The 22,594-nt window shown below is 44.0% G+C and overlaps 2 protein-coding genes across 20 annotated transcripts in view; both read right to left on the bottom strand.

Annotated features, from left to right (window-relative positions):
- Nucleotides 1-177: 177 nt before the first annotated feature.
- Nucleotides 178-4,689, bottom strand: lsm8 (LSM8 homolog, U6 small nuclear RNA associated). The gene is made up of 4 exons (XM_033615237.2): nt 4,498-4,689; nt 4,191-4,231; nt 3,774-3,901; nt 178-617 (listed from the first exon to the last, which is right to left on the bottom strand). Exons 1-4 carry the CDS (start codon nt 4,526-4,528, stop codon nt 527-529), a joined length of 291 nt encoding a protein of 96 aa, XP_033471128.1. The 5' UTR covers nt 4,529-4,689; the 3' UTR covers nt 178-526.
- Nucleotides 4,690-11,566: 6,877 nt separating this feature from the next.
- grip1 (glutamate receptor interacting protein 1) overlaps nt 11,567-22,594 on the bottom strand; it is an 89,514-nt gene continuing 78,486 nt past the window's right edge. For 10 of the 19 annotated variants that reach the window (XM_078165036.1, XM_078165033.1, XM_078165025.1 and 7 more), the window contains 12 exons: nt 21,060-21,205; nt 19,276-19,420; nt 18,219-18,358; nt 17,785-17,982; nt 17,548-17,701; nt 16,914-16,952; nt 16,378-16,489; nt 15,952-15,984; nt 14,235-14,345; nt 14,012-14,128; nt 13,284-13,430; nt 11,567-13,202 (listed from right to left, as the gene is read on the bottom strand). In XM_078165036.1, coding sequence (XP_078021162.1) covers nt 12,900-13,202; nt 13,284-13,430; nt 14,012-14,128; nt 14,235-14,345; nt 15,952-15,984; nt 16,378-16,489; nt 16,914-16,952; nt 17,548-17,701; nt 17,785-17,982; nt 18,219-18,358; nt 19,276-19,420; nt 21,060-21,205 — 1,645 coding nt within the window. In that variant the 3' untranslated portion in view covers nt 11,567-12,899. The remainder of the gene's footprint in view (nt 13,203-13,283; nt 13,431-14,011; nt 14,129-14,234; nt 14,346-15,951; nt 15,985-16,377; nt 16,490-16,913; nt 16,953-17,547; nt 17,702-17,784; nt 17,983-18,218; nt 18,359-19,275; nt 19,421-21,059; nt 21,206-22,594) is intronic. The other 9 variants (XM_078165032.1, XM_078165045.1, XM_078165035.1 and 6 more) reach the window with 3 other exon arrangements.

The following is a 22,594-nucleotide window of genomic DNA, read 5'->3' as shown; positions in this document are numbered from 1 at the left end:
TTTCTTCGTGTATTTGTTGTGTAAAGGTGAAGTGATGCAGCAGTGTGGCCAGCAGGGGGCGTCAAAAACACACATTGAAAGTCATGATGAGGTGAAGAACCCAGGGCCCTCTGCACCAGGAGGAACCCAATTAAACATCAGTACTCCTTCCACCTCCGTAAATAACAAAGAAACAGGTTTTGTCAAAATGTGAGAAATGAAACTTTATTTAAACAATCTCAATCTGCCACAAACTGACCGAAGCATAAAAAGTTCATCTAACTACTCTATCAGCTCTTTATTCATTTAAAAAAAACACAAACAGAGGAACGTCGGGGCAGGAGTCTGTTAGCGGACGAAGGTTCACTGAGTCCTCCGGGAACATTTTTTAATTTAACTTCAGTCCATGTTGCAGATTCGAGGTCTCAGCTGGTCCAGACCACTCAGTGAACCTTCATCAGTAAACAGGCTCCTGCAACACATATACACACAGCTGAGTCATGCTGTCATCTGTCGCCGTGGAGACAGAGTGAGGGGAGGTCAGAGGTCAGTGGACGACGGAGTTGAGCGGCTCGGCTCTGATGTTTCCTAAATCCAGGGTGGAGTCTGTTTCCTCGTCGATCTCCCCGATCACGGCCCTGAAACACATGGAGAGTAATCATTAGTTAATAGTTCAAACTGAGCTCCGACTCCCGACAGTCAGTCTGTTTCCATGACGACAGAGAAAATGGATTTATTGTGTCGGACTTTTAAAGTACACATAAACATGTTAGTGCGACTTAAACCGGACTTTCAAAATACACGTAAACATGTTAGTGCGACTTAAACCGGACTTTCAAAATACACGTAAACATGTTAGTGCAACTTAAACCGGACTTTCAAAACAGACGTAAACATGTTAGTGCGACTTAAACCGGACTTTTAAAACACACGTAAACATGTTAGTCCGACTTAAACCGGACTTTCAAAATACACGTAAACATGTTAGTGCAACTTAAACCGGACTTTCAAAGCAGACGTAAACATGTTACTCCGACTTAAACCGGACTTTTAAAACAGACGTAAACATGTTAGTGCGACTTAAACCGGACTTTCAAAACAGACGTAAACATGTTAGTGCGACTTAAACCGGACTTTTAAAACAGACGTAAACATGTTAGTGCGACTTAAACCGGACTTTCAAAGCAGACGTAAACATGTTAGTGCGACTTAAACCGGACTTTCAAAGCAGACGTAAACATGTTAGTGCGACTTAAACCGGACTTTCAAAACAGACGTAAACATGTTAGTGCGACTTAAACCAGACTTTCAAAACAGACGTAAACATGTTAGTGCGACTTAAACCGGACTTTCAAAATACACGTAGACATGTTAGTGCAACTTAAACCGGACTTTCAAAACAGACATAAACATGTTAGTGCGACTTAAACCGGACTTTTAAAACAGACGTAAACATGTTAGTGCAACTTAAACCGGACTTTCAAAACAGACGTAAACATGTTAGTGCGACTTAAACCGGACTTTCAAAACAGACATAAACATGTTAGTGCGACTTAAACCGGACTTTTAAAACAGACGTAAACATGTTAGTGCAACTTAAACCGGACTTTTAAAACAGACGTAAACATGTTAGTGCAACTTAAACCGGACTTTTAAAACAGACGTAAACATGTTAGTGCAACTTAAACCGGACTTTCTAAACAGACGTAAACATGTTAGTGCGACTTAAACCGGACTTTTAAAACACACGTAAACATGTTAGTCCGACTTAAACCGGACTTTCAAAATACACGTAAACATGTTAGTGCAACTTAAACCGGACTTTCAAAGCAGACGTAAACATGTTACTCCGACTTAAACCGGACTTTTAAAACAGACGTAAACATGTTAGTGCGACTTAAACCGGACTTTCAAAACAGACGTAAACATGTTAGTGCGACTTAAACCGGACTTTTAAAACAGACGTAAACATGTTAGTGCGACTTAAACCGGACTTTCAAAGCAGACGTAAACATGTTAGTGCGACTTAAACCGGACTTTCAAAGCAGACGTAAACATGTTAGTGCGACTTAAACCGGACTTTCAAAACAGACGTAAACATGTTAGTGCGACTTAAACCGGACTTTCAAAACAGACGTAAACATGTTAGTGCGACTTAAACCGGACTTTCAAAATACACGTAAACATGTTAGTGCAACTTAAACCGGACTTTCAAAACAGACATAAACATGTTAGTGCGACTTAAACCGGACTTTTAAAACAGACGTAAACATGTTAGTGCGACTTAAACCGGACTTTTAAAACAGACGTAAACATGTTAGTGCGACTTAAACTGGACTTTTAAAACAGACGTAAACATGTTAGTGCAACTTAAACCGGACTTTCAAAACAGACGTAAACATGTTAGTGCAACTTAAACCGGACTTTCAAAACAGACATAAACATGTTAGTGCAACTTAAACCGGACTTTTAAAACAGACGTAAACATGTTAGTGCAACTTAAACTGGACTTTTAAAACAGACGTAAACATGTTAGTGCAACTTAAACCGGACTTTTAAAATCCCTGTAAACATGTTAGTGTGAATAAAGTGAATGTGTCACAGTGGGACCAACACACCCAGATCATGTGACTCCTGCATGTATACAGTCAATCAGACCCAAACTGGCCGAGGCGCTCTGAGCATGCTCCACAGTTTCCGCCCCGGGCTTTGACCCGGAAGTCCAATAGCATTAAATGTGTAAGAGAAGAAGAAGCCGGTAACAACATGGAGAAATCCACATCCAGAGCCGTGACTTTTTGGACGGACCAAATGTACAGAGCTGTAAAGTTGTCCACCATGGTACCAGTTAGCTGCTAGCTAACCGTAGCTAACTTGTTTGTCCATTGTTTGGTCTGTGACGTAATAGGTCAACAGGAAAAAGGTCCAATACTAACAAGCTGAAAGGGGGCATATCTCCACCTATCGTAGAGGAGTCGCACATACTTGGCTCAATAAATGGATTCCCCTCCCGTGCTTGTATACTGGGACAAGGACAGTAGGCTAGTTAAATGTCCTCGTCCAGCTGGGACTGTGACCCGAAACACACTGAGTGATTTCCAATGAGAAACAAAGGCTGTTACATCGCTCTCTTCAAAGCCAGACTCCACTGAGAAAAACAAAAATTTAACATCAGTGGACACAGGAGCTGCTGGTCTACTGCTGCCTCCATCAGTAACTGTGTTTGTGTTATTGTGTGACTTTGGGGTTTCAAAGGGTTCGTTCAGATTCATAAGAGTCACACAATGACACAAACTAAACAACTGATGGAGGCAGCAGTAGCCCAGCAGCTCCTGTGTCCACTGATGTTAAATTACTGTTTTTCTCAATGGAGTCTGGCTTTGAAGAGAAGATAGATGGGGAGGTGACACTGTTAACAGCTTCCTGTCACATCAGGCTGTCTAATGGCAAAGTAAAGAGGTGAAAATATTCTAAATATAGTGTGCAGTATGTTGTTGCCCCCCCCCCCCCCCCCCCCCCACACACAGAGGGACATTGCTGAGTTCCTGTGTCAGTTTCCCTGCCTGCTTCTACTAGCTAGGGGCGTGCTGACTTACATCTGCTGTATGTAACACACTGAATACAGTCACTCATTATAACCCATTTTAAAAGATCCCAACTGTCCCTTTGAGCAAAGGATTTTAAGACTTCCTCCACCTGTTTTATGTCCATTATTCTTATTGTCTGATACAGAAGTGGAGCTGATGTGATGGATGAACACGTTAATGATTATTGACAGGTGAAAGGTGACTCACACGTTGTCTCCTCTGACGATGTAGAGTCCCAGCACCACCTGCTCCACCCCCTGACTGGAGCTGAACACTCGCTCGTGACTCTCATCCAGGATCAGGTTGATGGTCTGATCGAAGCCCTTCAGAGTGCCCTGAACACACACACACACACACACACACACACACACACACACACACACACACAAGAGTTTTTCCTTTTAAACTTAAAATGCTTTGACTTACAGTATTAAAGTGGCAGCAACATTCATACAAACAGTTAACTCTCAACATTTTACTGCACCACACACACTTCTACTTAAGTATTTTGATGAATGTGTTTTACATGTAGTGGAGTAACGTTACATGCAGTACTTTTACAGCAGATAAGGATCTCAACACTTCATCTAACAGTGCAGGTAGTTCAGGATGTTTTACACTCACCACAATCATCCTGCCGTCTGAGGTGATGATGGCCACAGTGCCTGAATCAACCGAGTTAAAGCAACAACACACTTTTCTGCACAAAACACTCATTAAATTAACATTATTAAATTAAAAATAATAACACCCTGCACTGTTAACTCTACCAACACTCCTGTGTCACTACACAGAGGAGCTACACTGCTGTACGCTCATAAATAACCAACAAAACACTCCTAGTTTGAGCGCTAAGCTAACTAGCATGTTTCCATTCATTCAGACGGGCAGTTAGCATGTTAGCTAGCTAGCGGTAGCAGCAGCAGGATACGGTTAATGTAGCTCTCCAGGGCGGTGGACATGCTTCCTGTCGGGCTCCGCGGTGATTAATCCAGCAGAGAGGTCGGTTAATGTTTCCCCCGGTTAGCTGGTGGTGAAACGGACCCAAAAACGTGACGGAGAAACGGCGGCAGATGCTAACAGCGACAAAACACCGGAGAACAGACCGAAGCAATCCACCGCCGATTCACAGAGCAGAGCAGGCAGGAGAGCGGAGCACCGAGCAGGAAGGTCTGTGATTGAAGTTTAAAGTGTTGAAATTTAAAGCCGACATTTGGTTTTTATTTCCTTGTATTTCTATTATTTTACATTTCTTTGTTCCGTCTTTGTTCGCTCAACCTGATGCAGAAACTATTAAATTATTAACGCTTGAATATGTGCATTGACTGTTTGTGCTTAGGGACTGTTCTTTACTTATGAGGGGTGGTGCTGCAAAAAACGGGAGGTATGTCACATAATTATTTAAGCACCTGGGAGGGACTTATGTTTTTTATTTTGTCTGAGGAGAGCGACAGACAAATTTAAATGTTTGTATTTCTATTTATTTTACCACAATTTTTTAAAGACAGCCTCGAAACACAACTGCAGTTTGGAAGGTGTGTTTTCTTTAAAAAATGGCAAAATTATCACAGCCAGAAACTGTACAAGAGAAATTATCATTGGATTTTCAAGTCTATGGTCACGTCACGTTTAGTCTCGCTCACCAGACCTTTCTCAAGAAAAGAAAGGTCTGGCTGGGCCAACTCTCACTTTAAGATTGGAGAAAAAAACGCCCCGGCTGCTTGTATTTCTTTCAACCAATCACAATCGTTCTGGGCGGTGCCACAGCAACAGTGCGCTTGCAAAAATATTGCCGGGGGAAACAGGTTTTGGTGTAACACGCCCACAAAAATATCGCCTACAGGATGCGAACCATCGCAGAAAAATGGCTACATCCCTGCGCGATCAAACACCGCCAAAGTTAGTAAAGAACGTGTTGAAAATGGTTGAAAACTGCTACACAACCAGAGGTGGTAGGGCGGGACTTCAGCGGGTGGCTCGTTCCACCCAATGAGAGGCTGATCTCTGCAGCGAACTTCTGCCCACTCAGACTACATCACGTTCTACGACTGCTCCTGTCATAAAAACAAACAAAAACAAACCCCACTTTCTTCTATGTCTCATTTAAAATTTGGCCACAAGTAAACTGTTTTGACACAAATATCTAATCAGCCAATCAGGTGTCAGCAGCTCATTAACATTTAGTCATGTAGACATGGCGAAGACGAGCTGCTGAAGTTCAAACGGAGCATCAGAATGATAAAGAAAGGTGACTGAAGTGACTTTGAACGTGGCATGGTTGTTGGTGCCAGACGGGCTGGTCTGAGTATTTACTGGGATCACATCTTCCCCCTCCTCAGGGAGGTTGGCGCTGTGCGGCAACCTGGAAAGGTAATATGACACCACATTGGCCTTGCCTGATCGGTGACGGATGGCAAACCTGAAAGGCTGGAGGGAGAGATACCACCGGGTAAGGTGGCTGTTGTGATCCTTCATGGAGTTGATCCAGGTGAGAGCCCAGTGGTCAGTTTCCAGATCAAATTCAAGTAGATAGTACCGCAGACTCTCCAGTGCCCACTTAATGGCCAGACCTTCTTTTTCCACAGTGGAATACCTGGTCTCACGTGGCTGCAGCTTGCGGCTCAGGTACAGGATTGGACGTTCCTGCCCAGGGTCTCCTTGGGCCAGGACTGCTCCAAGGCCGACTGTCGATGCATCCGCCTGTACCAGGAACCTTTGGTTGAAGTCTGGGCTTTTGAGGACAGGGGAAGAACACAAGTGGGCTTTCAATGTGTTGAAGGCTGTTTCACAGTCATCTGACCAGGTCACTGGGTTCCTCTGGTCCTTGCTGTTCAGTGCTGTGAGTGGAGCTGCAATGGTTGCAAACTGGGGCACAAACCGGCGATACCAGCCTGCCAAACCCAAGAAGCTTCATCTCTAGGGTTTACAAAGGATGGTCCCAAAAAGAGCAAATATCCAGTGAGCCAAAATGCCTTGTTGATGCCAGAGGTCAGAGGAGAATGGCCAGACTGGTTCAAGATGATAGAAAGGCAACAGGAAGTCAAATAAGCACTGGTTCCAACCAAAGTGTGCAGAAGAGCATCTCTGAAGCAACAACACCTTGTCCAACCTTGAAGCAGATGGGCTACAGCAGCAGAAGACCACACCACTCCTGTCAGCTAACAACAGGAAACTGAGGCTACAATTCACCAAAACTGGACAATAGAAGATTGGAAAAACCACATTCAGATGGAAGCATGGATCCATCCTGCCTTGTATCAACGCTTCAGGCTGCTGCTGCTGGTGTAATGGTGTGGGGGAGATTTTCTTAGTACCAACTGAGCATGGTTTAAACACCACAGCCTACCTGAGTATTGTTGCTGAGCGTGTCCATCCCTTTATGACCACAGTGTACCCATCTTCTGATGGCTACTTCCAGCAGGATAACGCACCATGTCACAAAGCTCACATCATCTCAAACATGACAATGAGTTCACTGTACTCCAATGGCCTCCACAGTCACCAGATCTCAGTCCAATAGAGCACCTTTGGGATGTGCTGGAACGGGAGATTCTCATCATGGATGTGAGTTGAGTTGAATCTGGAATTGCAACTAGTCAATATCACATTATGAGCAGTGGTAAGTGGCAGTGGTAAAAGTTGACTAGTTGTAATCAAGTTACAGATATTTACAATTACATTTCCACTAGTCAGAAATAAATTGTAGGTATTTTTAATAATAATTGCTACTGGTCAATATTACAATACGGATGCTTGGAATTCTAAGGAGTCAAAAAGCGATCCTTGATATCTGTAATTCTTATCACCACCACTGATTAAATGTTCGAAGAGCTCGCCGTACACTTTGCTGTAAAATGACAGATGAATTCATGAATCTTGTTAAAAACAAACATGGAGTCCAGCCCTCCCAGCAGGTCTTCATCTTTATTGTTGCTCAGTAGTCGTCCATACAAAGGGGGGGTGGAGGAGAGCAGTGGAGCCCGACAGGACAAACATCAGGAACGTCATGCTACCAAAGTATTAAATTTGTACAAAAATACTTTACAACATCCCTGTTCCTTTAAAGAAAAATACAGTTTGGTTGGTTGGTGAAGCTACATGGAAACTAATCTGACCCACTATTTCAAATGGCAGTGCGATGCGTGAGTGTGTGTGTGAGTGTGTGTGCGTGTGTGTGTGTGTGCGTGCGTGCATGTGTGTGGGCGGATGTCTTGCTGAGGTGAATCACTAGAGTGCAAATCCCTGCAATGCTATACACACACACACACACACACACACACACACACACACACACACACTCACTCACTCACAAACACACATACACACACAGCAGTTTTACTTGCGCACAAACACAGTGTGTATGGCTTTAGATTTCGCTCATCAAACCCTCCTGAAGCCACGCCCCCTCAGCTCTGTGGCCTTTTCCCATTGGTGGAACAGTTTTCTCAGCTGAACGCTGGAATGCTAACAGCGCTAACAAAGCTACCACTCCCAGTTACCGACCACAAAGTTCAAAGTTATCCATGAAATAGCGAATGCTAATCATATGCTAACCGAATACTGGTTGTGTTAGCCTGTTTCTATGTCTGCGCTAACACCTAGCTAAGTTATCTAGGTGTTAGCTCTCTGATAGCCATGTGGCAACTTATCAATAGTGGTATCCCAGAGTTAGCTGTGAGCTAAACCGGATATTAGCTCCCTTAACCAATTGTGAGTTCTGTGTTAGCCTCTTCCTTGGTCTGTGCTAGCTATGTTATCTAGTTGTTAGCCCTGTGTTAGCAGTGTGCTAACAAGATATTAACTTTGTTTATTGTGTCTACGCTTTGCTCTAATGTGCAATTACCACATACCTGTTGTTTTAATCAGGTGCTAGCCCTACTTTACCTAAATGCTAGCTGTGTTTACCACATTTTAGCCCTATATTAGCCTTGTGTTAGGTGTGCGCAACCATACACTGGCTGTTTGCCTGGCGTTAACCCTGGGTTAGCCATGTGCTAACTGAATACCTGTTGTAGCCCCATGTTAGCTGTGAGCTACAGTAAATATTAGCTCTGTTTACCAGGTTTAAGTCCTGTTAGCCTTGTTGTACGTCTGTACCACACACCAGCCCTGTTAGCTTGTGCAAACACCTAGCTGAGTTATGTAAGTGTTAGCCCTGTTTTAGCAGTGTGCTAACAAGATATTAGCTGTTTATCTTATCTTGGCTGTGTTTCAAGTCTGTGCTATCCATATAGACTAATAGCCCTGTGTTAGCTGTGTGCTAACCTTATATTAGCTATGTTTACCATGTGTTAGTCTTGTTCTATTGTGTACTAACCAGGTGTTAGCCCTATTTTAACACCTAGCAATGTTAGCCAGGTGTTAGCCCTGCTGTGGCTGTATGCTAAACAACTATTAGCAATGTCTACCAGATGCTAGCTCCGTGTCAGCTGTGTGCTAACTAAATACTAGCTGTGTTTACCTGATGTTAGCCCTGTGTTAGCCTTGTGCTCAATGTGTGCTATCCATACACTGTCTTTGTTTTGCCCTGGGTTAGCAGTGTGCTAACAGGTATGTTGGCTAGATGTTCGGTGTATGCTAACCACATATTTACCAAATGATGAACATAAGTTTGCTCGGTGGTAACCACAGCTAGTATTAGCCTTGTGCTGTGTGTGTGTGGCCACGTTAGGCTTATGCTAGCCCTGTGTTCAGCGTCTGCTAGCCACATGCTAACTATATGATAGCACTGCTTCAGATTCACAACTATCCACAACCAGATGCTCACAGCTGCTGCACAGTCACAGCCAATCACAGTGCTCCAATACAAAGCACAGGGCGTTTAGCAGAGGGCGATTGGTCGTTAGAGATCAGGGAGGGTTTCTACTGGTGGTTGGCGCTGAGGGAGGGTTCTCATTGGCCAGTTTAAATAGTGAGTTCAGACTGAGGTGAGAGCAGGAAGATGTTGACATCACTCCAAAATAAACATACACACACGCTCACATGCTCGCGCACACGCACACACACACGCGCACGCACGCACACACACACAGGTATTTACTGTCACAGGTTTCCTGTTTCATCAGGATTTTTTTTCTCTTGTAACATTGTTTTCGTGGTTATGAGGTGAAGATTTTCAGGGTTCGATGGTCTCGATGTGAACAGCGACGGGACTGAACCGTTTTTTAACCTATTTTACATCTTTTCAGGTTCAGTCGCCATGGTAACAAACAAACAAACAAACAGAGAAAACTGACAACAGTCAATCAAAAAACACACCGATCGATTAGCATAATAGATCACTGTTACTGGGGGGGGGGGGGGGGGGGGCCGGGTAGTCAGGTGGGGGCATGCTTGGCTTCTTCCTGGTAGCTGATTGGTCGACTTGTGTGTCAAGGAGAACCAATCACAGACGGGCAGGGAAGATTTTGTTTTCTGATTGGTTCCAGCCAATCAGCTGAATCTCTCAGAGCTGCCGTCTGTCGTCGTCCTGGCGGCCTATTGGTCGAGGGAAGAATGGGGGAGGGGGAAGGGGAGGGGGAGGGGCTTAACTGGCCTTGTGTTTAACACGCACACATAACATACAAACACACACACAGACACACACACACACATACACACAGTGTGGCCAGTCCAACAGGTGTAAACAGTAGAAAAAGATTCTTATTGAACTGCTCAGTGTTATCATCATCATCATCATCATCATCATCATCATCATTGTCAATACGATTATTATCACTCTTCCAGTATGCAGCTCATTCATGGCACAGAACTAAAATCTTAACAGTAAACCCTCTGTCTGTCTGTACAGGTCATTAGGGATGCTCCGATCAATATCAGCTGATAATCACTGACTTGATCTACGTCTTAAAACTGAGACTTTAAAGTTACTGAATCCAACATGGCTGCCTGTTCTCCAACGTTAGGGCTGGGTATCCTTTCAAATGTGTCTATCCACCTCATTCTTGAGGGCGCTACTGTAGAAATGATAATGGGTGCAACTTCCTGTGAGTAAGGTAGTTCGTCACATTGACTCTATGGTTAGCCTCAGCGCCAATCATGTTCACCTTCAGTTTAGCAAATGCTGCTAACGTCAAACATTATGCTAAAATGTCTTTGTACCCAGACTGAGCTAAATTTGTGGTTTCAACAGCAGTGTGTTAACGGCCGTCACAGTTTCCATCGCCAGCCTACGGAGAGGAATAGTTTGCCACCAGTCCCGTAAAATACCAGTTACACTGCATCAAAAAAATAAAAGGCACGGTCCTTTTAATGAATAAATATGGCACGTGATTTGTCCCGTATATTCATGCACACCCTTCTGTAACACACAGTACACGACTGGAATGACACAAGAATAAAACCAAAAGAGTTTCGAGAGTGGAGAAGTATTAAATTAGAATTTGCGGGAGAGAATGACACCTAGAACGACAGTCTGCTGCTAAATTCGATGTTATATTTCTCTCAGTAGAACTCTGATTTAATAAATCAGCAGCTATAAAAATGTGTCAACTATGTCGTTAAGGCAGAGGAGTGGAGCGTTGGCTGTTAAACATCATGTTTATTCACTTTACGTGGAGCTAAAATTAATATTGAGTTATGTTAAATGTTCACCTCATCTGTTATTGAAGTAGACGTTACTGTATGCTAGCTCGGGTTCTGTTATATGAAACATGTTAACGTAGCAAGGCAAGCCAATCGTTAACGTGTTTGGTTAAAAAAGAAAACAATGAATGCTTTGAGATAACAGAGGTATGATCACGTTATCATGTCTGACAGGAAAGAGGATTAGCGTACCGTTAGCTTATTGTTACCACTGGAAAAAGCCAGTTCCACTAAGCTCAAGAAGTTGTGCCCATGATTCACGCATTGTATTATTGGGGCTAGGAATAAGGTGTGATAGCATGCTACAAGCTAATTGGGATTTTTGGAGTTCTTTTATGGAGGATTTCATTTTTTTGTACATCTGAGGAGTAGCTCACATGTCAGAATTAAACTCAAGCAGCTACATCTATTTGTGATTTTATGGATTCTATGGATTTTATAAATTCTTATCCTCACCTAAACTACACCAAATCCTTACCAAACACCATCCACGTCTAATCTTAAGCTCAAACAACCAATTTCAACTTTATATTTAGGCTTTACCGTCTTAAGACTTGTATGTAACCATAGCCATCTTTAATCTTCCATCTGACCCAACCCTCTGTACCAATAAAGGTACTTCTAACCATAACTTGAGGAATATCAAGGTTAAGACTTTGACATAATTCAGTGTTTAAGAACAGAAACCAGTCAGTGATCAGTATCAGTTTGGACAATGACATCGACCCTCTACAGGCTGATCGGAGCATCCCTAGTTTACTAGGCATTGGACTGTTTGTCCATCAGCAGGTTCTAGATTCTGGAGTCCCATCAGTCTTTGTGCTGCTGAGGTCCTTGGCCAGTACAACCAAAAGCCATGGTTGTGATTCTAGTAACACCAGATGGACCTGGAGCCTCAGTTCTGGACTCGCAGAATCACTGGTGAAGGTTCTGTCTTAGTACCCACAATTCTATGACCATTACAACTATGAACAAGAACCATGTGTTGGACTGGTGGCTGTGGCTCAAGCTTCAGTTGGACCAGTACCCATGGTTCTGTCACCACTAAGACAAGAACCCACATGTCTTAAACCAGTAAGACCATTAGCTGTGGCTTCATTGGGACCATGGCTCTGTAACCACTAAGACCAGAGCCCATGTGTCTTGGACCAGTAAGACCACTAGCCATGGCTCTGGTTTCAGGGGAATCAGTAGCCTTGATTCTCTAACCACTTAGACCAGAACCCATGTCTTTTACCAGTAAGACCAGTGGCTCTGGCTTCAGCAATTCTAGGCTTGTAGAACCAGTAACCATTAATCTTAAACCAGTAAAACCACTGACTGTGGCTCTAGCTTCAATAGAATCAGTAGCCATGGCTCTGGGCAAGTTGAACCAGTACCCATTAATTCCCAGCCCAATAAACCAGTAGATCTGGCTGTAGTTCCAGTAGGATCAGTAGTTATAGTTCTGGTTCCAGTGACACCAGTAGGACCAGTATGCAGAACTGGTTCAAGTGAAGAGGTGAAGAGTTACTCCGGTCCATCAGTGTGCTTTCAGGCTGCTTCAGCAGTTCAAAGGTCAAACTTTAGTGGTCAAAGGTCAAAGTTCATCCAGAGGGTGTTTGTAGCACCATGGGGCGTCCACTCTGAACCAGTTCGGACGGGTCTAAACCAGTTTAATTCAACTTTGCTGTATTGTTCTCCTTGTTGACCTCTCCAGTCCAGTTTGATTAGAACCAGTTTAATCCAGTTTTATCCACTTTTTGTCTGCTATAAGGAATTATTATTCACCTGACCCACCCCAAGCCCCGCCCCCAACCCTTCTCCTGGTTGGCTCCACTTGATTGGACCACCATCCTCTCCCTGGCCAGTGGAGAGCTCCGATGGTCCCAGCTCACTACTGATTTGCTGAGGGGAGTGGCTGCTGTTGGTTGTACCGTCAGTGTGATTGGCCAGCAGGGTGGTGGAGGAGGTGGGGTTTCGGCTAATAACAAGCTCGAGGTGGTTTGGAGACTCGGCGATCAGTGGAACAACGAGGCAGCAGTCAAAGTCCCTGGTGCGCACGTGGTTAATCTGGAAGACATAAGAGGTATATGGTTTAAATACCTGAGTACAGAGGTGCTAACGCAGCTATAGATACTCCTGTTTTTGTACCTGTAGTATCCGGTCATAGGCTCGGAGGCCGCCCCGCTCTGCTGGGCCTCCCGGTCGGATGTTGTTAACGTAGACGCCACGGTCCAACATACCATCAGACACACTGAAACCAAAATCTTCCAGATCTGAGGCCTTCTCGAGAGTCAGCTACAAACACAGACACACACTCTGTTAGAATCACAACAGGTAGATGAACATCTAGTCACCTTAAAGTGTCAAAGAACCTGTTTACACTTGGTTTTAAAATACATTTTGGGTGATCATATCACAAGTAGACAGTACAAAATACAAGTGTAAAAGACCACCAAGACCCATGGTGATCTGATCATTCAAACCACTTGCAGAGGTGGGCCGGGATGCATTTGTCCAAATATCTTGCACTGTAAATGTTAATGCCTCCTGATGCAGCCCGGACATAGAGATAACAGGAATATGTGTCATCATCATCAGGATCATCAGAAAGTGAACCATTTTTCGTTGTCCTTCGCTCCTTTGCAAGTTGCAAATGACTCTGTCCTGTCAATCTAGGTTGGAATTGCCCATAGATGTATTTTAGTTCTTGAAACCTTTTTGATTTCTTGATTAGCCCGTGCTTAATAATTGTACGCAGGTGGTCAGCTTGAAATCTTGGAGACGCATGATAGACACAGATGTGAAAGGTGATGTGTTCGGCCCACCAAAACACATTTTGAAACCAATGTAATCAGGGTCAGAGGGTCAAATGTCACCTTGTGGAGTTCCACAGGGTTCTGATTTAGGATCTCATTGACTTCCTGCCTCATCTTCCTCATGGCAAAGGCTCGACGCTGCGGGTCAGAGGGCAAGGTGTTGGACCGAGGGGTCACCTGAAAAAAGGTAAGGGAATAATTCTTCAAAGAGATACAAACACTTTTAAGATGTGACAAAATATAAGACAAGTGTAACAAAGTGTGAGGTCAGAGGTCAGGTTACCTGTGGTTTGGAGTTACTGCGTTCCTGGAAGCTTGCCTGGCGTCCCAGTGTGCTGCGTAGGGGGGTGGGGTCATGGTTCAGACTGAGAGTGGAGCCTGACATGATGGTTGCCTGGAGAAATTCATTCAAAATATCCAATCACAGAGAGCCAATCAACAATAAAACAGTCTGTTAGATTCATCAAAAAAACATGAAGGTCAAAGGCATCCTGGGAGTCCGACCTTTGAGCTGCCATGATCACACCAGGACAAGAGAGGCCTCTACTGACAGGATCTACTAACAGACTCCATTGTTACTTCTCCTTGTGACATCTACTTATGTTCTACTGGCAGGTTCTGCTGTTGTTCCTGACTCTCTATTTCAAGGATCTACCCTTGTTTCCAAGGACAGGATCTACTGATGGAATCTATTGCTTTTTCAGTTGACCAGATCTTTTGATAGTTACTGATACTGCAGCGATCTACTCCTGTTTCAACTGGCAGGATCTAGTAATAGATTCTATTGTTTCTTCTTCTGATGGGATCTACTCCTGTTGTACTGATCTACAGTTCTACTGCTGTTTCTCACTGTTGTTGCTGCTTCTGACTTTCTATTTCTAGAATCTACTGTTGTTTCTAAGGACGGGATCTACTGACAAGATCTAATCTTGTCTTTACTGACAGGTTCTACTAACAGATTCCATTGTTTCCTCTCCTCTTGGGATTTACTGCTTTTCTACTCACAGGTTCTACTGCTGTTTCTGATTGTTGTTGTTTCTGACTCTTTATTACGAGGATCTACCACTGTTTCCTAAGACAGGATCTATCGATGGGATCTATTGCTTTTTCTGTTGACCAGATCTTTTGATAGTTACGGATACTGCAGTGATCTACTCCTGTTTCAACTGACAGGATCTAGCAATAGATTCTATTGTTTCTTCTTCTGATGGGATCTATCCCTCTTCTGCTGACAGATTCTACTGCTGTTTCTGACTGTTGTTGCTTCTGACTTTCTGATTTCTCTAGGATCTACTGTTCTTCTTTGGACTGGATCTACTTGTCTCAACTGACAAGATCTACCGATAGAGTCCACCATTTTTTTTCTCTTTGTGGGATTTACTGCTGTTCTACTGACAGGTCTTTCTGCTGTTTCTGACTTTGGTTGTTTCTGACTCTAAGATCTACCTTTGTTCCTGAGGATAGTATCTACTGACAAGATCTACTCTTGTCTTTACTGACGGAATCTGCTAACAGATTGCATTTTGGGATCTACTGTCAGGTTCTACTGCTGTTTCTTCCTGTTGCTAGGATTTAATATTGTGTGTCTATCCCAAGTCTTCTCACATCACTCAACACCCCTCAGCCAATCAGAATCAAGGACTCATCAGACACATGCATGACTTGACAGATCTGCTTCATGACTGGCAAAACAAACTACCCATCAGGCCTTGCACAAGCTCTCCCAGCATGCCTTGCTCAAACTGCCATGCCCAGTGCAACATGACTCTGCCACGTGATTGGTCAGAAGCTGGGTGATGTCACTAAAATGTCACAATGACGTCACCATGGTCTGTGTAGCGTTGCTGCTGGGGTGCGGTTAGAGTCACATTCAAAAGAACAGCTAACATGTCTGATGTTTGACAACGCTAAACGTCTTCAACAGTGACAGAGAGGAAAGAGGAGAGGACAGGAGGAGAGTTAGTAGTGGAGGAGGAGGAGGAGGAGGAGGAGGAGGATACCAGAGTGAGGAGGTGCGTTTCCTGTCCAGACTCCTGGAAGAGAAGGAGTCAGTTCTCTTTTCAGCTTCTTTTCTCAACGTTTACCACTGCATTTCCAACAAACATGGAGTTCTTTCAGCATGAGAAGGATGTATACTATTACTACTGGGAGAAGCACCTTGAATTTTAACTTAAGTAAAAGTAGTTAATACAAAGAGGTAAGAACACTCCGTTACAAGTAAAAGTCCTACATTCAAATTTTTACTGAGTAAAAGTACAAACGTATTGGCATTAAAATATACAACACGTGGCTGCTGGATTTTACATCAACCTCGCCGCCATATTGGAGAGGGCAAAGGTCAGAGGTCAGCTGTGGTTACTACTGTCACTGCTCCTGTAACTAGCAGGACTGACCCTACTACTCCTGTGTCTAACAGTACTACTCACCTCCAGCTCTCTGAGGATGCCGCTCTGCCCACAGGTCTCCAGATCCTCCAGAGCCTGAGACCAGAAGTTCTCCTCCTGGTCTGGTTCTGTCCCATCATGACCCACAGTGAACCTGAGGGAAAGGTCAGAGGTCAGCCAATCAGAGCGAAGAACATCCTGATGGGTTCACACCTCATATACGCACACACACACACACACACACACAGAGGAGACTGGTGAAGAACAGGTCATGCTGGTGAGCGCTGTGAGGGACGACGTGGAGCGACGACATACACATTCATCAGGTGTATGTGTCAGTGAGGCAGGGGTTAAAGGTCACCAGGTGACACAGGACTGTGAGGAGGGGGGGTTAAAGGTCACCAGGTGACACAGGACTGTGAGGAGGGGGGGTTAAAGGTCACCAGGTGACACAGGACTGTGAGGAGGGGGGGTTAAAGGTCACCAGGTGACACAGGACTGTGAGGAGGGGGGGTTAAAAGTCACCAGGTGACACAGGACTGTGTGGGGGGGTTACAGGTCAAAGGTCAGTGTGGTACCTGCTGTCAGTGATTAGACCGCTGGGCAGATTACAGGCTCTGCAGACAGAGACACACTGCTGTTACTGCTGTTAGCTCGCTGCTAGCAGCTCCCACTGATTTGAATAAGGAATGCTAACATGCTAATGGAAGTGTAGGAATCAACTTCCCAAGGCATCAAACTCATTTTTAATTATTTTGTCCTCCTTTGCCATGATTTCCAGACCACTTCGATTCCTCTTCCACAATCTGATCAATCTGATCGAGTACACATTTAAGGCCAAGAATTTAAATACACCTCAGCAAAAGACATTCAAACTCAATTTTCTCGTTCTTCCTGAATGATTCAGTGTATGTGCAGATTTTTATACCTGCATACAGTGTTTTCTCGAGGCCCCTTCAGTCATTCCATTTACTTTCAGATCGATTTATTCCTTTATCTATATCTGACTACATCACATCAATCCGTTATTTGCCCAGTTTTTAAAACATTAATCAAATTTAAAAAATCCCTCAGAAATATTAGTTCCTTTAAATATTATTCGATTTTGATACTGTTAGTTACCGCGGCCATTATTGTTTTCTTTATACGCGATTCTCGTAACTTTTCTGCTGAATCATTTTGCAGACATTGACTTCTAATTCTCTCTCTTACCCTCCAAGCGGTGGGCGGTCCCAGTCATCGTCGCTCAGGCCCAGATCTGACAGCGGATTGGCTCTCTGGCGGGTGGAGGAAGATGATTGGCTGTTGGTTGTCTTGGCGTTGCGCCACTCGTGGAAAGTGTACGGAGACGACTGAAATGGTGGAGCTACACACACACACAGATATTTTATTAGTAGCAGTCCTGACTTAATACTTCAGAAGGTCAAAGGTCGGAGGTCAGCTTCTAACCCGGGGTGGTGAAGCTGCTGTCCATGTTGGATCCGTCCCAGGACTCCACGGCACTGTCAACAGACGGCAGCGTGCTGAATGCTCGCTGGCTTGACAGAGGCGCGACCATGACAACGGGCTCGTCCACCCCGTCCTGGTGCTCATGGACAAGCCCCGCCCCCAGGCCTGGACCAATCACACAGGACTTCGGGCTCGACACTAACGAGAGATGAAACGTTTTTATGACTTAGAAAACTGAACGTTTAGTTTTGTCTGTTGCCTGTTTATCATCTCTGCTGCTCAGCTTTAACATACACACACACACACACACACACCGATGGACTGGTCATCGTGAGCAACTTGGGGTCCAGTGTCTTGCTGGGACGACCCGCTCTAGCTCCTGAGCCACGTGTGTACAAGTGTGTGTCAGTGTGTATGTAAGTGTGTGTACGTACGCTCTCCCTGCTTCTTGATCTTCAGTGTGACCGTCTCTCCGGCCTGTTGCAGCAGACTGATGGCTTCGCTCAGAGGTTTCCCCTTCAGACTGCTGCTGTTGATCGCCAGGATACGATCGCCTACATGGATCGCACCGGTCCTACAGCACACACACACACACACACACATGAAGAAATACACAAAAGTCAGGGTTAGGGCGTCCTTGAGTTGGTATTTTTGCACATCCTGTGAACAGCTGCACATACTCACCATTAATGATTCTTTATTTTTGCAAGACTTTATTTATTTGTCTTTTCTCTTACTGTGTTTATTGAGACCGTTACAACAGAAACCTGATTCATATTTCTGCAGCAACACGACATGATTTCACCTGATAACACTATTAAAACACAACTTAATTTCAAACAGTCTCAGAACATCAAATAAAATTTATTATTATTAAAGTATTTGCTCTTAATTTGTTGAAGAAATCTGAACACAATCTACAATTTCAACCTGATAACATTTACAGAATAAAATCAAAAGTAAAATAAAATAGAAAATAAAGTAATCCTAAATAAATTACACTAAACTGTAATAAAATAAAAGTGCTATTTATTGTCAGCAGCAGAGGGCGACACTCTCCACTTCATTCTGACGTGAAAACACCTGATGCTGTTTAACAGGCTGTTTCAGTGTAAAATAAAAAGGTTAGTCTTGTTCAAATGTCAATTCTAATGTTTAAATGTTTAAGTTATTATTATTTTCTCTCATTACTTTACAGTGAAGCAACTCTCTGAGTGCTACATCATATTATTTATGTCATAGTCAGAGTAAGGAAAGCATTCAAATACAAACTATTTTTTAAATTCTTTTTTTTTTAAAATTCCATATTAATTATTATTCCTACACTTACTTCTCTTATTATTATATATTCTATTGCACATTAGCCCTTAAGCTCATCCTCAACAGTGCACCACACCCTGCACACACTGCATGATTGTGACAGATTAACCGTTTGAATCTTGACCCTGGATTAAAGTGTGAGAGTGATGTAACAGTAGAGAGTGTGTGTACCTCTCAGCCAGCCCTCCTTTGCTCAGTGAGGAGATGATGATGGGGTCGAAGGGCTCCTCTGTGCCTGAGATGGTGATTCCCAGCGGGCCTCCGTACCTCTGCAGCTCCACCGTGTAGATGATGCTGCCGGACACTTCCTGTTCATCTGAAACAATCAATGAAGGTTCGTCGCTGCAGGATTGTTTCGCTGGTTTGTTTTTAGATGTCTTTGAAACAACTCAGGGACCGGCTGCACAGAAAAACCTTCAGTTTTCTCCTCAAGTATGACACTTAGCTGAGGACTTACATGAGGGTGGTGCACGGAAACCCTTAAAAGGTTTTTCATTAGTTAAGGGCAGTAAAGTTCTACAGTTTGTTTACTTGCACTCGCGTTTTGATCCCTGCTATCGACTCACAAAGAAGCCTACAGGTCAAGAAAATGACAGAAGAAAAGAGGAAAACGATAAAAGACAGCACGTACTAAAAAGTAAATTTGATATGCAATTATCAGCGAACAGAAAACAACGACTGTCGAGGAAACTGATATAAGTTAAATCTATAGAGTAAAACCAAAAGCGTATCCACTGTGTTCTGCCTGTTAGGAAACACTCTTCAAGGGAAGCGTTCAGTTTCCTCATTTATCACCACAACACAGACATGTTGCAGCTTAGAAAGAGTCAGAGATACCTTAAGTTTTCTTTCTTACTTAGGCTGCTGAGGTCTGTTAAGGGATTTGTGTAGTGTGAGACTGAGATAAGGAGAAAACCCAAATACAACATTTTATGGAAACCTTCAGGAGAGGACCTGAAGTTGTTTTGTGCTGCTGATTTTAAGGGAACCCCAACTCACACTTTAAGAAAAAGGGGTTTGGGTTTTGTGCAACTGGCCCCAGGTCCTTAAGGAGATCATTGGGATGCTTGGTGACATTCAAGGAGGATCTGAAAAGTCCTTGAACATATTAAAGGGGTTTGATTCCTTTTCAGACCGTGCTGCGTTCACAGACACTAAACCTGCACGAATAAGACAAAAAAAACCCATTTAATTCTCTCTTCACGCACCCACTAAGGGTGAAACGCACCCCTCACTGTGCTGCCGAGCAAACAGCGCCTCGGTGCTCCTGTGCCATTTACATGTATTTAAATGAGGTAATATAATTTACACTTGGTGCAAAATTGGGCCCTTTCTATGCAAATGAGCCTCGCTGCACAAACAGCTCAATTTACAAAGATCAGCGCTAACAGCCACGCGCAGTTACAGCCAAATTATACGAGTCCTCAGAGAGTTGGTGAGTGCATTTATACAGAGTGTCACCCTTTCTCTGTGTTACGTTTAAAGTTCTTGGATGAAGTTTTGAGGAACACCTCCGTATCTCGTCGGTCTGAACCTGCAGCTCGCTGTTTTCTTTTTCTCTCTGTCACTGTTCACGGCACAAAGGTGACATTTATACTTTGCCACATGAATTACTGCATCAAATGTTGCCTTGCTTTTATGATTAAGGTTTAAGACTCTACCTGTGTGGTGTGAACAGTGCTCTGAAAGTCGTGCAGTGTGAACTTAAAGCCGTCAGTTAACTGTCGTGAAGAACAATTATCAAACGACAGAAAATAAAATACAAGCACCTCAAAGTAGAATAACTGTACGTGGTTACATTCCACAGCTGGTGAATTAAAGTAGCACCAGGACACAGTTGAAAGTCTCATTACTGACCTCTAGAGGACGCAGCTGTCATTACAGCCCACAGTACACAACACTATGTAACAGCAGCAGGACGATCTGCAGCGATGGCAGTAAATAAACCTTCATACCTGAGTTGTCTTCGTCTTTTCGTATCTTCAGCTTGACGAGCTCCTCACACTGCTGCAGGATCTGAACGGCTTCCTCCATCGAGCAGTTCTCCACGCGGATGTTATCGATGGCGAGCAGCTTGTCTCCGAGCTCCAACGTCCCCGTCCTGAAGAAATAAAACACCAAAGCATGAGGACAGAGACATTATCTAACATCTATGTCCTGTAACGTCCCCTCACTGTGAAGATATATATCTGTAGTAAACACATGCTACCTGCTGACTGAAACACATTTTCTGCTTCACACTCCCAAAACACATGACCTACAAAACACACACACACTGACCTGGACTGTTAGCCTAATTAACCATCTACAGACAGCTGACTGAGCTTCAACACAGCTGACACTCTGCTGTCTGCAGTGGTATAAAGTAACTAAGTACATTTACTCTGAACGTACAGTTTTGAAGTACTCATTTTCTGCTACTTCGTACTTCTACTCTTCTCCTACAGTTCTCTAACAGCTGCAGTTACTGTACAGATTAAACATACGATAAATCTATCAAATGAGATGCATATAAAGTACACACTCAGTGGGTACTTCAGTAGATACACTCATAGAGTCTGATGTGACACAATCAAACAGCCATGCGTGAATTCTGATCATGCGACCAACGCACTGACGGCAGTGAACAAGGAAGCAGTCCTAATTGCGGTGGTGGATGGGTCACAACTAAACGGACTTTGGCCCAGGACTTTCACCTGGAGTCACGTGTTCGGATCAGTGTGAACTCTGAGTCATTTTAAGGTTTTGAGAGACGTCCTCACCATGTTTCTCACAGACCTAACCACAGTAACTTTACATAAATCACCTCACTGTACATTAAAGACATAACGTCATTTGTGGGGCGCAAATTTGTAGGATATCGTACGAACCGTTGTCTGAGAATATGTTGACCAAGTGAGGCGGCCAGTGAGTTATACATATAAATATATATGTGTCATGAGTGGGGACCAGCGGAGCAGTGAGGCAACCACCCGCCAGAGCTCCACCTGCAGATTGTACAGGTCGAAGGCGACAGTGAAGCCAGATGAGGAAGTGTCTAGAGTCGGCTTTGCTGCCGTCTGATATAAAGGCATCAATATTAAACTGAGACTGATTCATAACCGGTTAAAAACTCCTTGCAGTTGCATTACGCTGGCTTCATATTAGCGAAGCGCACCAACTCGTCTGTGGAGCTCTGCCCACTTGCTTTTGGCGCCCATGTTAACCAACTGCGCTGTTCACACTGGATGTGGTGCGGCGTTGAGCGCCCAGGCCAGCTCGTGATCTGCAGTGATAGTTTCGGCGTCTGGTCTGTTTTTTGCGTGACTGCTGACGGGCAGCTGTGCGACAATTAACCGGTCGAGGTGCTTTTGCGTCCAGTGTGAACCCGGCGCTACATATCAGTCCACTTCCATGATTTGGTACAGTTGGTGCTCAAACCTGTTGTGAACTTTACCCGAGCACACGTAAATGAGCACGGTATGCCGAATCGTCCTCAGGTACAGCACAG

Source organism: Epinephelus lanceolatus, chromosome 23, assembly GCF_041903045.1.
Source record: "Epinephelus lanceolatus isolate andai-2023 chromosome 23, ASM4190304v1, whole genome shotgun sequence".
NCBI lineage: Eukaryota > Metazoa > Chordata > Actinopteri > Perciformes > Serranidae > Epinephelus > Epinephelus lanceolatus.
Note: the sequence above shows the minus strand (reverse complement) of the source record. Positions and strands in the feature narration are given on the sequence as shown.